This window comes from Eptesicus fuscus, chromosome 19 (genome assembly GCF_027574615.1).
Source record: "Eptesicus fuscus isolate TK198812 chromosome 19, DD_ASM_mEF_20220401, whole genome shotgun sequence".
In the NCBI taxonomy this organism is placed as follows: Eukaryota; Metazoa; Chordata; class Mammalia; order Chiroptera; family Vespertilionidae; genus Eptesicus; species Eptesicus fuscus.
This window is the reverse complement of record NC_072491.1, coordinates 18,149,005-18,163,935: the sequence shown is the minus strand read 5'-3', so window position 1 is coordinate 18,163,935 and position 14,931 is coordinate 18,149,005. Positions and strand designations below refer to the sequence as shown.

The 14,931-nt window shown below is 38.1% G+C and overlaps 1 protein-coding gene across 2 annotated transcripts in view; it reads left to right on the top strand.

The window, feature by feature from the left end:
• The first annotated feature begins 3,863 nt into the window (after positions 1-3,863).
• EIF3E (eukaryotic translation initiation factor 3 subunit E) overlaps positions 3,864-14,931 on the top strand; it is a 53,112-nt gene continuing 42,044 nt past the window's right edge. The window contains exons 1-5 of one of the 2 annotated variants that reach the window (XM_008143395.3): positions 3,864-3,989; positions 8,975-9,089; positions 10,526-10,643; positions 13,282-13,324; positions 14,368-14,472. In XM_008143395.3, the coding sequence (XP_008141617.1) occupies positions 3,900-3,989; positions 8,975-9,089; positions 10,526-10,643; positions 13,282-13,324; positions 14,368-14,472 (471 nt within the window). In that variant the 5' untranslated portion in view covers positions 3,864-3,899. The remainder of the gene's footprint in view (positions 3,990-8,974; positions 9,090-10,525; positions 10,644-13,281; positions 13,325-14,367; positions 14,473-14,931) is intronic. The other variant, XM_028148074.2, reaches the window with a different exon arrangement.

The window sequence follows — 14,931 nt, the reverse complement described above, 5'->3', positions numbered from 1 at the left end:
GAATTATTCACTCTTGTACTCAAAAATACTTTAAGGTTCCTCGGGACCTCAGGTAAATTTCAAATTCCTCACACAGGTATTTTAGTATTTGGTGCTGGTCTTTCTTTTCTGGTATATTCTCCCCGATAGTCTTCAATCTTCAGCTAACTTTCCAAGTTGTCTTTCTCAAATATTTCTTATATTTTCCTGATTTTTGTGTCTCTACAGTGTCCAGATTGTTCCTGAACCACCTGCACAACCTTCTTCCATATCTGTTGTAAAAGTCAGCAGGCCCAATACAAAAAACATCCAATCTGCAAGCTTCCTCCATTTTTTCTATCCTCTTGAGAATTAGTCTGTTTGAGGCCAGTCTGATTGGAACCCATGCTCTTCCCCCTATCTATCTCATATTCTATCTTTTTATTACAGTTACTTAAATATGTATTGTATCATATCTATCAGCATACACACATATTTTAAGACACTCTCCCTAGACCCCATATCTATCACTACATTTCACTATTTCCCTTTTTTAAAAAATTCCTCAAAAGATCTATTTATATATATTATTTCACTTCCTTTCCTCCCATCTTTTAAGCTCACTCCAAGCAGATTTTCATCTACCACTCACTGAAACTGTTCTTATCAAAGTCATCAATAAACTGAGTATTTTCAAAGCTGATAGGCATCTTGAACTAACAGCACCATCTGGCATAGTTCATTGCTTCTTGCTGCTTGGACCACTCTCCTCCTCCTTTGGTGCCTAGGACACCACTTTCTCTTGCTCCTCCTCTTCTCTCCTCTATCTACTGGCCAGTCTTTCTCTGGCTTCCTTACTTGCTCTGAACTATCCCAACCTCTACAAACTGAAGTGCCTAAGATTTAGCCCTGCTCATCTCTTTTCCCAGCATATTTACACTCTGATCTCATCTAGTCCCATGGGTATAAATTTCATCAATACATTGACAAGATCTAGTTTTCTATCTCCAGTTCTTACCTTTTTCTTGAATTCCAGATTCATATGCATCACTGCCCAATCAATATCTCCACTTAGATGCCTAATAGGCATCCCAAACATAATATGTCCAAAACTAAACTCTTGATTTCTCTCCTCTCTAAAACATGTATCTATCATACCCTTCCTCTTCTTAGCAAATGGCCTCTCAGTTCATCTACACCTTAGAATCATCTTTGACTCTTCTCTTTCTCATCTAATCCATTAGCAAATTTTGCTAGCTCTTCATTCAAAATACATTTAGAATTTCACTACTGTCCACAATTCTTTCACTACTACCACAACTCTTTCACTACTACCACTAAGCCACCATCACCTCTTGCTTGAATTATTTCAATAGTCTATTAACTGGCATCTGTTACTGCTTATTCTCCAACCCCCTACCCTCAATTCCTTAAAGTGGTCTTTTAAAAACATAACTTTGATTATGTGACTTTTCTGCCCCAAATCCTCCAATAGCTGCCCACCTCATTAGGAATACAAGGCAAAGTCCTTACCATGACCTACAAAGCATTACATTATCTGGTCCACCACTCTCTGACATCTTCTACCACACTTCCTCTTCTTCAATCAGCTCTTGAATTTCTCAACTCCTTGCTATTCCTCAAGGATACCAAGCACACTTTTGCTTCAGCACCTTTACACTTAATGTTGCTTCACCTGGGAATTTCCCTCCTTCTGAAAGCCATAGGCTCCCTCACTTTCTTCAAGTCTCTTTTCAAATTCTACCTTATCAGAGAGGCCTTCCCTGACCACTTTATATAAATTACATACATATATATTAAATTCCCCACAATTCTCTCATTTTTAACTTGCATATTGTTCTTCATAGCACTTATCACCACATAATAAAGTATATATTTGTTTATATGTTTAAATCTGTCTCCTTCCACTTGAATACAAGTTTCTTTTCTTTACTGGTGAATTACCATGACCTAGAACAATGCCTAGCACATCGTAAGTATTCAACTTATATAGAATGAATGAGTAATTGTCACCTATTAGAAAGCTTCTGTGGCCAGGGACTAGCTCCAAGTAATAACATATTCCCATTTATATCTAGCTTAGTTCTTTTCATATGATAAAAGTTAAAAATATTTGTCAAATTAAATTACATCTTATTCCTCTTTGATTTTTTAAAGATGGCTCGCTGATCCTTTTTGGCAGGTTTCCACACTTTCACCTGCTTCCTTCCTTCCTCTGTCATAGGTCACTTTTACTGGAAGCCTCAGTTCTTGCTATTTCTCTCTTTAACTCCCTTGGTAGAAAAATCTACCAAGACCAAAAGTAGATTAGTGGTTGCTTAGGATTGAGGGAGAGTGAGCAAGAGGAAGAGATGGAGAAGATGAAGTTACAGAGGTAATGGGTCCAGGTGAACTAGGAGTTCAGGGTTCAATTCCCTGTCAGGGCACATGCTTGGTTGCGGGCTCCATCCCCAGAAGTAGGCATGCAGGAGGCAGCCAATCAATGATTCTCTCTCATCATTGATGTTTTTATCTCTCTCCCTCTTCCTCTCTGAAATAAATAAAAAATATTTTTTAAAATGTCACTCTTGCTGCTGTATGGAGAATAAACCATAGGAAGAAAAAAAGGGGAAGCTACGTGAGTAGTGAAGAGGCCATTCCAAAAATCAAAGCAAGAGATGATGATGGTTTAGACTAGGGGTTAACTTTGGAGGTGGTTTGAACTGATTGGATCTGGATATGCTTTAAAGGTTAGAACCAAAGGATTTGTTGGATTCCATGTAGAGTGTAAGAGAAAAAGTCAAGAATGACTTCGAGGTTTTGGGTCTGGTCACCAGGACAGATAGAATTGGCATTCACTGAGTTGGAGGAGTGCAGAAGGAACAGGTTTTGATGAGCTAAATGGGGAGGTTTTGTTTTGGGTATGTTAATGTTGAGATGTTAAGTTAGCAGTTGGTTATATGTGGGTCCATGGTTAACTAACTGTGTTGGGGCTATACTTTGAGAGTTGTCAATGTGTAGATTTCATTTAAAACCATGATGTTGAACGATATTAGGGCCTAGATAGATAAGAGGTAAGATCCTAAGGCACTCCAAAATGAAGAGGCCTGAAAGATGAGAAGAAACTAGCAAAGGAGAATTCAGAGCACTTAGAATAAAATCCACGTTCCTTACCTGACTCATGACCTGGCCCTTCTCACCATTTTTAACCTTACTCTTCACTCACACAGGATACTCGTTTTTGAAACACACCAAGTCCTTTCCTGACTCATGGCCTTTGTTTTTGCTGTGCCTTCCATTAGGCATGTTTTTACCCAGGCTCTAATTTGGGTCACTTCCTTGTCTTAGCACAACCCTCAGGTAAATTGTTACCTTGAGTTTTCCCTAACTATCCTCATTAAAAAGGCCCAACCCGACCATCCCCACTAAGTTATGGCTCTTCCTATAATCTGAAATTCTTGTTTTCTATCTAGAAACAATTTAACAAACGCTTACAAAGCCGTTGCTATCTGCCAAATTAAAGCTCACATTCCTTCCTGCATGTGACTTTCTGGAGAGCGGGGTCCTCATTATCTTGTCCTCTGCCTACATTGCTTCAGCATTTCTGAGTCTTCAATATTTATTAACGGAATGGATCGTAGGACACTGACAGCCTTTCAAACAGACGAAACTTGCCGCCGATCATTTAAATGTCAGAAAATTAATGGATCGTAGGACACTGACAGCATTTCAAACAGACGAAACTTGCCGCCGATCCTCCTAGTCCCAAAGAAGCCGGAGCACCCGCGCGTGCGCAGTCGGTCTCCGAGCACTAGGGAATAAACCCCGCCCCTTAACCAGGGTTAGTATAACGACTGCGCATGCGCGCCACGGGGCCTGTCTGTCTGTCGGCGCTGTCAATAAAGTTGTAGAGAGCTAAGCCTCTCCTTTTCCTTGGCAAGATGGCGGAGTACGACTTGACTACTCGCATCGCTCACTTTTTGGATCGGCATCTAGTCTTTCCGTTGCTTGAGTTTCTCTCCGTAAAGGAGGTGAGCGGGGCCGTAGGTGCGGGGAAGCTGTGGGAGCGCGTGCGGTGCGGGGCAGGCCCGCGGGGCGGCGGCGGTAGCCCGGGCCTGCCTGACACACGTGTGGGGCGGCCGCGAGTTTGGTCCCGGCCGGGCGGGCAGGACCTCCTGGGAGTTGAGCGTCATCGGGGCGGACTGGGCCCGCGGCCCCGCGGACCCGCGGCCCTGAGGAGGGGCGAGGGGACCGTGGGAACTCGGGGAAGAAAGCGGTGTCAGCTTCCCTTCTTGAGGTGCGCAGGCCCCAGGGACTTCCTCCTCAGGAAGTGAACGCTGCGCCGCTGGTTTCGCTTGAGCTTGACTTCGGACCCACTGCTCCAAGCCAGTGGGAGGGGTAGAGATTTTCATTTTCCATCCGGGAACTGTGGGAAGGGTTGTGCTTGCTTGCCGGGTCGTTTGGATTAATTTCCTGACATTTAAATGAAATACCCAGCACTTTAAGTGCCACAAAGTTGTGCGTTCTTTGCATTGAGTTTTCCTGGTCTTTCGGTAAGGAGCCAGTTCTACCAAGTGAAGCAATAGTTTGTCGGATGGGGATGGGGACCCTACTCCCTCCCACCCAAAACAGCAAACCCGACACATTTTAACCTAAAAGTTCTTTCCCTGTTTTATTTATATATATATATACACACACACTTCGAGTGATTTGAATTGGTGGTTGATGTTCATTTTAAGCTACTCAAGTTATACTGAATGAGTACTATGTGGCCCTGGTACTTCGTTTTTAAAAATGCCTCAGTCCTAAGAGTTTTGAAATATTGAGCTCAGGTTATTCTTTGAGTTTATTGGGAAATTGATGCATCTTAATAATCAGAAGGTAGTATTACTGTGATGAAAGCGTTAGGACATAGGCCAGAAAGATAAATGAATTCTGTTTCTGGAAGCAGATTTAAACATAAGTCTATCTAGGGAACTCCAGATTTGGGGAATAGATTGTCCCCAAAAGCAGTAAGACCAAATAAGCCCTACAAATAAACATTAATTTGTTCTGATAACTTTTTAAATTTTTTGTATATGGTTCGTTAAACCTATGATCCTGAGATTCATATGATCCTTTCCTAAGCACATATAGACAGCTCTGAAGTTGCTGATGGTAGGAAATACCCAAGTTTATTTTTTAAATGTTCAAGAATGCCTTTCCTTATAAAGCTTTATTTTGAAAGGACATAGTTTTGCCTTGGTGTTTCTTCACATAGGATGTACTTACACCTATATTTTAGAGCTTGATTATAATAATCCAGTCTGCCTTCTGTTTTCTTTTCTGGATAAATAATAGAGAAATAACCATATTTTGAGATCCTTTGCCAGCTACTTGTAGAAATGTTTCTAAACTAACCAAACTTCACATTTTCATGTATTCTTTATACTTGCATTTTCCAAGGCAGATAAAAGGGAGGAATATGTAAGTGTAAATTAGTATATCATAGGGCAAAACAACTATAAATGGCGGCTGAGAATCAGTGCAAAGTAACTGTGCCTCAGTACTTTCTTCCTTGGAGAGAATGTTGGTGAGATGGCCATAATGCACCCAAGAGGTTGCTGGAATATTTATTGAGCAATTACTTAGTATAGGGCTACTGTGGAAATGTGATAAATCCAAGGTAAAACCCAGACACCTCACCACTAAAATTGTACCTATCTTTTAGAGGAGATGAAGGTCTATTAAGTATAAGGCAAAAAGTGACATGTCAGAAAAGTACTGGCAGAGTGCTCTCAAAATTGAGGAGATTCTAATCTGGGCAAAAGGACTTTGAGGAAGAGAGGTTTTAAGTTGAGTTTTGAAGGATAGGTGGTTAGGAGAGTCAGTGACCAGGATACATGAGGACAATTTGAAATGTTGGAGAATATATAAGTTTAGAGAGAGCGGGAACTTTGTTTGGTTCTTTGCTCTGTTCTCAGCACATAAAATAGAGTCTGGCATAAAGGCTTTGAATGATTATTTAATAAATGAGTAAATAAATACATATTTGTGTCTTCTGTGTGCCCCCCCCGTTAATCCTCACCTGTGGATATTTTTTTCCAATTATTTTTTTAGAGAGAGTGCAAGGGAGAGGGGGTAGAGAAACAGAAATATCCATATGAGAAAGACACACCGATTGGTTGCCTCCCACAGGTGCCCCAATAAAGCCTGCAAAGGTACGTACTTACCCTTGACTATAATCAAACCCAGGACCTTTCAGTCTGCAGGCCAATGCTCTAACCACTTAGACACACTGGCTAGGGCAGGTTTTGATTTTATATAAATGGAATTAAGCATTCACCATCTTGTACTGCTTTGTGTGACTTTTTTTCATTCAACATTGTGAAGTTCTTCCAAGTTTTAGGATGGTAGTAGTTTGTTGATTTTCAGTGCAGAATGTTAAGTCATTTTATGTGTATACTAGAGGCCTGGTGCATGAAATTCATGCACGGTTAGGGTCCCTAGGCCTGGCCGGCAATCAGGGCCGGCCGGGGCCTTCCTTTTTTCCGTGCCACCCCCTGGTGGTCAGCGCACATCATTGTGGGCAATTGAACTCCCTATATAGAGAGAGACTTGGCTGTTACAAATAGTGTTGCTATGATCATTATTGGAAATGCCATTTCTCTTGGGAACCTAGGAGCAGAATTGCTGGGTCAAAATATATGTTTAACTTTAGGAGATAAAAATAGCTTTCCAAAGTGGATGTACACCTGCCGTCAGAATAAATGTTTGTGACTCTACATCAGGGGTAGGGACCCTTTTTTCTGCCACGGCCCATTTGGATATTTATAACATCATTCGAGGGCCATACAAAATTATGAACTTAAAAATAAGCCTGCTATATTTGGTCAAACATTTAAATAACTCACCCCTAATGCCTTGGCAGGGCCAGACCAAATGATTTCTCAGGCCAGACGTTCCCCACCCCTACTCCACATCTATTCCAAGACTCAAGTGTTTTAGTTTTTAGTGTGGTTTTAGTTTGCATTTCCTTTTATGATAAATTACGTTTAGAACCTTTCTAATGTCTTTTGGGTATTTGGTTAAGTTTTATTGATATAGGCATATTAATCTTTTAGCCATTTTCAATTGGATCCTCTCTCACTATTTTGTAGGAGTTTTTTTTTTTTAATATATTTTTATTGATTTCAGAGAGGAAGGGAGAGGGAGAGGGAGATAGAAACATCAATGATGAGAGAGAACCATTGATCGGCTGCCTCCTGCACACTCCCTACTGGGGATCAAGCCCGCAACCCGGGGATGTGCCCTTGACTGGAATCGAACTTGGAACCCTTCAGTCTGCAGGCCAATGCTCAATCCACTGAGACAAACCAGCTAGGGCTTTTGTAGTAGTTCTTTATGTGGTTTGGAAGATTCAGTTTTGATCTCATGGCTATACCATTTGACCAGTTTCATCTTTTCCTTTCATGGTGTAAAATGTGGGAGCCTTCCCATATCGTCGCTGCTTCCCACCTCCCTTGGCAACATTAAATTTAGTATAAAAACCTTTTCTTTTGCTGAAGCCTTATGTTAATGACTGTTTGATTAAAAATTTATTTTTATTACTTTCTCTTTCCCTGAATACTATTGTTAGAATCTCCAAATATTGCTTAATACACTTAATTTCATGTTTATGAGAGTGCTTATTTGGTCCCTGTAGTATGGATTACATTATATTTCTTGGACTATCTGCAAAGCAAATACTGATACGACATCCTGACTTAGAGAATCCTATATAATAAAGAGGGAATATGCAAATTGACCATCACTCCATCACAAAGATGGCTGTTCCCATAAGGAGCCTTAACGAGCAATCAGCAGGGACCTGAGGCCACGCCCTTCCCCCACCCCCTTGGTGCTTGACAGGGGACCTCAGGCCAAGTCCCCCACCCGGCAGGGCTTGACAGGGGACCTCAGGCCGCTCTCCCCACCCCGGCACCAGGCCAGGGGACCTGAGGCTGCGCCCCCCTGCCCGGCAGGGCTTGACGGGGGACCTCAAGGTGCACCCCCAGTGCTGGGTTGGGGGAACTCAGGCTGTGCCCCCACCCAGCAGGGCTTGACAGGGGATCTCAGGCCATGCCCCCCGCCCCAGTATGGGCTGGGGGACCTCAGGTCACGCCCCCCATCCTGGTGCTGGGCCAGGGGACCTGAGGCTATGCCCCCTGCCCGGCAGGGCTTGACAAAGGTGGGACTGGCCAGGTCTGGATCTAGCCCAATTGGGGGGATGAGGGTGGTGGGCAGCCAGGTCTGGGTCTCATGCGATTTTGAGGTGCATGTGGGTGGGCGGGGACTTGACTCTGGGTCCCGTGGTGAGCCCCAGACTCTAACAGGAGGAAGGTTTTCATATACATTTTACTAATTTTCTTTCATCTCTGATACTTCTATTATAGAGAAAGGGCAAATAGCAATATTAAATTATTTCCTCTAATTAATCCCCTTTTAATGTGCACAAATTTCGTGCACCGGGTCACTAGTTGGATCCTAATTATGTTTCAGTGGTATGGGTGGGGAAGCATTATAAAGGACTGTAACTGGTGAAAAAATATGTGGGGATAAAGGAGAGGCTACTTTAAATAGAGATGGGAAAACATGTGGATATTGAGATACTAAAATGTTACATCAATTTAATAGTTAAGTTCTAATTGCCGTATGTGCCTACCTGTGGAGTTGGTGTGGTTGTTTATTTAGGCATAGTCTTGTTCTAGAAAGGATAAAAGGTCGCTTATAGGGACATGTAAAAAATAAGATAATTAGAATTAGGTGGGAATGGCTCTGTAGTGTGCAGTTGCCTTCATTTTTAAATTATTAGGTAAATAGAAGATTATTATGTTTCTGTAGGTTGTCTTCTAAGAGGGTGAATTAATAGTATGTAATATTTTATTTAAAAAATTGTATTTCAGGAAGTATATTTCCAGGTAAACTTATCTTGTTATTAATCATTTTACTTGGAGGAACTTCAGTGTACTTATTAGTAAGTAATTGTCTCTTGCAGATTTATAATGAAAAAGAATTATTACAAGGAAAATTGGATCTTCTTAGTGATACCAACATGGTAGACTTTGCTATGGATGTATACAAAAACCTTTATTCTGATGATATTCCTCATGGTAAGTTTTGTCATTAGAACTGAAGCTTGTCTTGTGAACAGAGGATGTGTGAATTAAAGTTTTATGATTTATTAAAAGCTGTAGCCAAAAGTCTTAATTATTTAAAAGTTCTTTGGATGAAAGGTAATACTAAGGTTATAGGTCTTCTAAAGCATATTATTTCCTTACCATAAAAGATGTGAAAATGCTTTAAGAAATGGTCATAAAATACCTTTAGTTTATATTTATAGTATTTAGTTCATGGTATCATCAGAGTTGTGGTTATCAATCAGATTGTTGCCTTAGAATTATCTGAGACTTTGGCAATTTTTTGGGTTGACTAACTTTTTCAATTAGCATTTTGTGTGCCTTAGGGGTTTATTTTTCATCTGGGTATAGCCATGGTCTTCAAAAGTATAGTCCCCAGGACCAGCTTTTAGTTCTCCTGGAAGAGCTTGTTAGAAATGCAAATTCTACAGCCTAATTAGAAACCGTTGGCTGAGGCCCACTGTCCACATTGGAGAATTACTGGTCCACTGTTTTTCAAATCCCTGTTTTCTGATGTTCCTTAAAAAATGGTGGTCTGTAAGTCTGGAAAATACTGAAATATTCTGTATCATTTCTTTTATGCACAGAATATTTTAAAATAATCTAAAACTCTTTCAGTACAGAAACAATTTACTTTGTTTAAATTGACATTTCTCAAAATTTCATCACAGATCCCTTCTGTTTTGAGAAATACTGTTCTAGTGTATACTTCGTAATATATAATGCAGTTATTACATTGAACATAATCATCTTTTGGCTTAGTTTACAGTTCCCTGCAATAACATTCACTCTTTAAATTTTAGTTTGTGATGAAAAGTTCTTATTGAAACTTTAAAACATGCTAGCAAGGTAGGTTATAAGTTAATTTTCTCTGACTCTTCATGATGCAGTAAAAAGAAACTACAGAATTGGGTTTGAGAGATTACAGAACTAGACATTTATAGCAAAAAGATTACTGACTGGATTTAAAACCCATTAAACTTAACTGAAAACGTAGTAATAATATGTAGACTGCTCTGAACCTCTGTTCAGAAACTCTGGAATAATATATTCACCTGAGAGAATTTAATGAGAACAAATATAAAAACACTGGGAATGAAGTCTCTGAAATGTAGAATTAGATCATTTTTCCTTTGACACCCCTCCCTTCTTCCCTTCCCTCTCCCAGGCTGTACCTCTCTATTCCCGTTTCTCTTGAGTAAAATTATTCCTTCCTTTATGTGCCTTATCATTGCTAGAAAGAAGAAATTTGATCTGGGGAAGTTATTGAGTTGGTGGTTATTGGCATATGAATCTATTAGGGTAAATACATATATGCACAATTTACGTAAAATGAAAATTTCCAGAGACATCCTCCTGGGGAGCAGTTGTAGTTTAACATTATAGTACTCCTTTGCATTTTTAATTAGCTTTGAGAGAGAAAAGAACCACAGTTGTTGCACAGCTGAAACAGCTTCAGGCAGAAACAGAACCAATTGTGAAGATGTTTGAAGATCCAGAAACTACAAGGCAAATGCAGTCAACCAGGTAACCTCTCCCTTAAGTGGAATTATAAAAATTCTCTTTCCAGATTAATACTTGAACTTCGATTGATTCCTTTATATATTGTTTTTCATTTATCCTTATTGTGTAGGGACCAGAAAGTCGTAATGTTAATATTCTTTTTAGAACTTCTTTACCATGTACCTAAATCTGATTATGTTGCATCAGTTCTCTCTCCTTGGCAATGTCTGGAGCCATTTTTGGTTTTCACAACAGGAGGAGTGATATCGGCACCTAGCAAAGAGCGGCCAAGGATGCTGCTAAACATTCTACAATACATTGGACAATATCCTACCCTCCAAAAAAGAATTACCCAACCCGAAATGGCAGTAGTACTGAGGTGGAGAAACGCTGTGCCTAGGCAGTACCTAGAGCACGTGGGTTGTTAGCTGTAAGGAAAACCTGAGCTCACTTTATCAGTGTGCTACATTCTCCCATATCCTTCCAACCTGATGCCCAGCCCAAGGAGGGTAGTGTAGAGCTGATAAGGTTATTTTATTCCTAACTTCTCCTTAGCTAGAAAAACTTATTGTTTGGTTTCCAAGAAAATGTTTTGCCTTACTCTGACTTAATATCACTAATTGGAGCCCTTTAAATTATTTAAAATGTTTGAAAATAAAATCTACTAAATTGAATATTGCCTTTTGGTAAATCGTAGCTACCAATATATTCCCTTGAGAAATTACAGATTTTGCCATGTTGTACCTTTAGTTCTTATGATATGTTACCAAGTCGAATTTTAGAGAGGTTGGCTCTGAATTTTCACTTGTGATTTGGGAAAGTATTACTAGATATTTTTTAGAAAAGCAGCAAATACTACACTATTGCTATCCCATATTATAATGTATTTTACTATACCACACCATATTTTACTACATACATATATATCTACACACAGGTGTCCATATACACATACACAGAGATAGCTATATTTTATAAAGCTATTATGTATAATATGTATTTATATATAGCTATTTGTATGCATGTACATATACATATGTAATACTTAACTACTTACATATATTTACGAGTAATTGTAGACCTTCAAATCACATGTAAGTAACCACAAAGGGACAGCTGAAATAATCCAGAAATTAGGGTACAACAGGAAATTTAGGATTTAAATTATAAATTTAGTCATGTAAACACTCGCATATAATGGGATTTAGGATATGAATAAGGTGAATATGGATTTGTTTACCAAATATTAGAAAGAGAGAACTCCTTGTAGCTTAATATACACTAAATTAGAGATAAATGAAAGGATGGAATTGTGTGTTAAAAACTTGTAACCCAATTAAACATGTAAACTATTTAATCTTTATGTTGAAATTTCACGTACATTTCATATTCTGAATTATATTATACCCATGTTAATTTTAGTGATAACATATCCACCCCTCATTAAATAACTCTTCAAGTAAAAGTATGCTCCTGAAAGACATGCCACAGCATACATCCTGGGAGGAGCATTAAAAAATGTTTTTTATATTTAAAAATGCCTAGCAGGTAGGCAATGGTACCCATCTACCACTTGTTCCTTGGAATCTTTGTCACCATTTTACCATCCTGCCAACATATCAAATTATGCAAAGATAAAAAAATAAAAAGTTGAATTGGGTTATTTGACACTTTGGTATAGGTAATAATTACATAGGGTGTGTAGCTTACATGTCCTGTAAGTTAGGCATGATTTATTAATCTTGTAAATTTGCTAAATTACAGTCCTTGCAAAAATACTAACAAATTGGGACGGGGACAAAATTTTTATATAGGATTAATTCCTGCTAGTTTGTATGGTCCACATATTCCAATCTTTGTTCTGTAACAATATATTCTCTATTTAAAATGTACACTCAAGATAGCAAATATAGAAACTCTATATACGATGGGGTTGTGTCCTGGTAAACCCATGGTAAGTTGAAAATATCCTAAGTAAAAAATGCTTTTAATACACTTAACCTTTCCAACATAGCATATAGCCACACATATGGTGATTAAATTCAGAACGCTTTCATTAGCCTACAATGGGAAAAAATTATCTAATATAGTGAATACACTGTAGAGTGTCAGTTGTTTATCCTCATGATCGCAAGGCTGACTAGGAGCTGTGACTTACTGCTGCTCCCCACCATCATGAGAGAGTTAACACACTACATATTGCTAGCCCATTAAAAGATCAAAATTTAAAGTATATTATTTTTGCACCATTGCAAAGTTGAAAATTCGTAAGTCAAACCATCTTAAGTCTGGGACCATATGTATCATTTTCAGTAAGTTATCACCTAAGTTGACTATTGGATCTCACTATAAAAATAGTCATAATGTTCTGGTTTTATTACCTAAAAACATTTCTAAAAGGGCATTACCATGGATGTGGTATGACAGAACACATGGTTTTCAATTAGGAATAAAAAATCTGAAATGAATTTTGAAACTTGCAATTCTTGAGTTTCTATTTCTTCAAAACATTTACTGTTCTGTTTATTTTATTCTGGAAGTCTTATTTTACTTCTGGTGTTTGGGTATTAAGGTATTTAAAGTGGCTTTATGTGGATAATAAGTTACAAGTGCTTATTTTTTTTTGTGGACTATGAAATACAGTAATGTTCTTATTATTAAGGGATGGTCGGATGCTGTTTGACTACTTGGCGGACAAGCATGGTGTAAGTAGTGTCTTTAAAATTTTTATAGTTGTCATGTTATAAGGGTAATTAAAGAATAGTGCTGTATAGATAGGTTCCTTGTTCTACAGGAATGTAATTTTCAGATCCATTCATTAAGTGTAATATCTAGTATGTTTTTGAAACCAGATTTTAAAAATTGGTAATGATAGAAAAATAATATACTTACCTTTAGGTAACAGAAGGTTCTAAACTTTGGATTTATTTTTTTAGACTAATCAGATAATAATGTTTTATGTTTCTGATGGATTAACTAATAAGTAAAGACAGAACTAAATTTGAATGAGAAATGCCTTGAGTAATAAAATTAAGTAATACTTTGGCTGCCTTGTGGAATAAAGTAGCTCTTAACATTATCAAGGCCTTCATAAATCCCCAAATTCACAAGTAAAGGAATGATACATGCTTTTCTAGCCATCTCCCAACTTTTCCCTTGTGTTAACTCAAAGCATAAGACTTTGCATACTATCACTTCTGTTACTTGCATTTAAGTGTTCTCGCTCATCTAACAATTATTGTAACAAGACGTGTGCTGACCACTGTGCAGAATACTTTTTCTGATTTCCATGTTGAATGTTTAGTGGATTTATTAATGATCTAGTTTGGAGCCTTTCTCTTATATTTCTTCACTTTTTCTTGCATCAACTCTAAAAGTTGGCATAATTTTGGGACCAGTTTTCACAGAGAATAGTTTATTGTACATATTATTTGTACTGAATCACAAAACCTTACATATATCTGATAGTTGTCTAAGCTTGGTCACCAGCTAAGACACACACATCAAACCTTCAGCAGCAATTCAAGTTTGTATCAATTGTTAACAAAGTAGGTACATTATAATTCATAATTCTTTGAGGCCAGAACTATGAATGTTAAATTTACCAATTCTTAAATTTATGTTTTGAGGGTATTTATTTTTTATGGCAACTTTTAGAATACTTTGACAGAATTGACTTCTGCGGCATTTAAAGGAGTACATTTTTTTTAAAATAGAACTTCAGCTTTTTTGTTTTCTTTTTTTTTAGTTTAGGCAAGAATATTTAGATACACTCTACAGATATGCAAAATTCCAATATGAATGTGGGAATTACTCTGGAGCAGCAGAATATCTTTACTTCTTTAGAGTGTTGGTAAGTAATTTTTTTCTTTGTCCTCTCTTTTGTAGGATTCCCTTAGATTCTCAAAATATATCTATAAATTTGGGTCTGTCTGTTGTGTTTTCAACAGTTGTTGGTAAAAGAATTAAAAAACAACAGCTTTCCCCAACAAAAAAACAAATAGATACAGGAAACCCTATACAGAGCCTCAAAATTTGGAGGGAGAATGAACTTGTTCTTGGAACCCCCAAAAGTGGGAACCCCTGATTTGTTATTTGATGTATAATTGAATTTTAGCATTAGCAGAATTCTATCATGAAGTGATATTGCTGTACAGTGAGTGGCACATTGTCAGTGCTTAATATTTATTGAATAAATCCATTATTCTGGTGTGTGTGTGTGTGTGTGTGTGTGTGTGTGTGTATGTATTCCTTAAACTTGTTCTAAACAACTGTAGGAATGATCTGCCTTAATAGTAACTGCATTTCCATT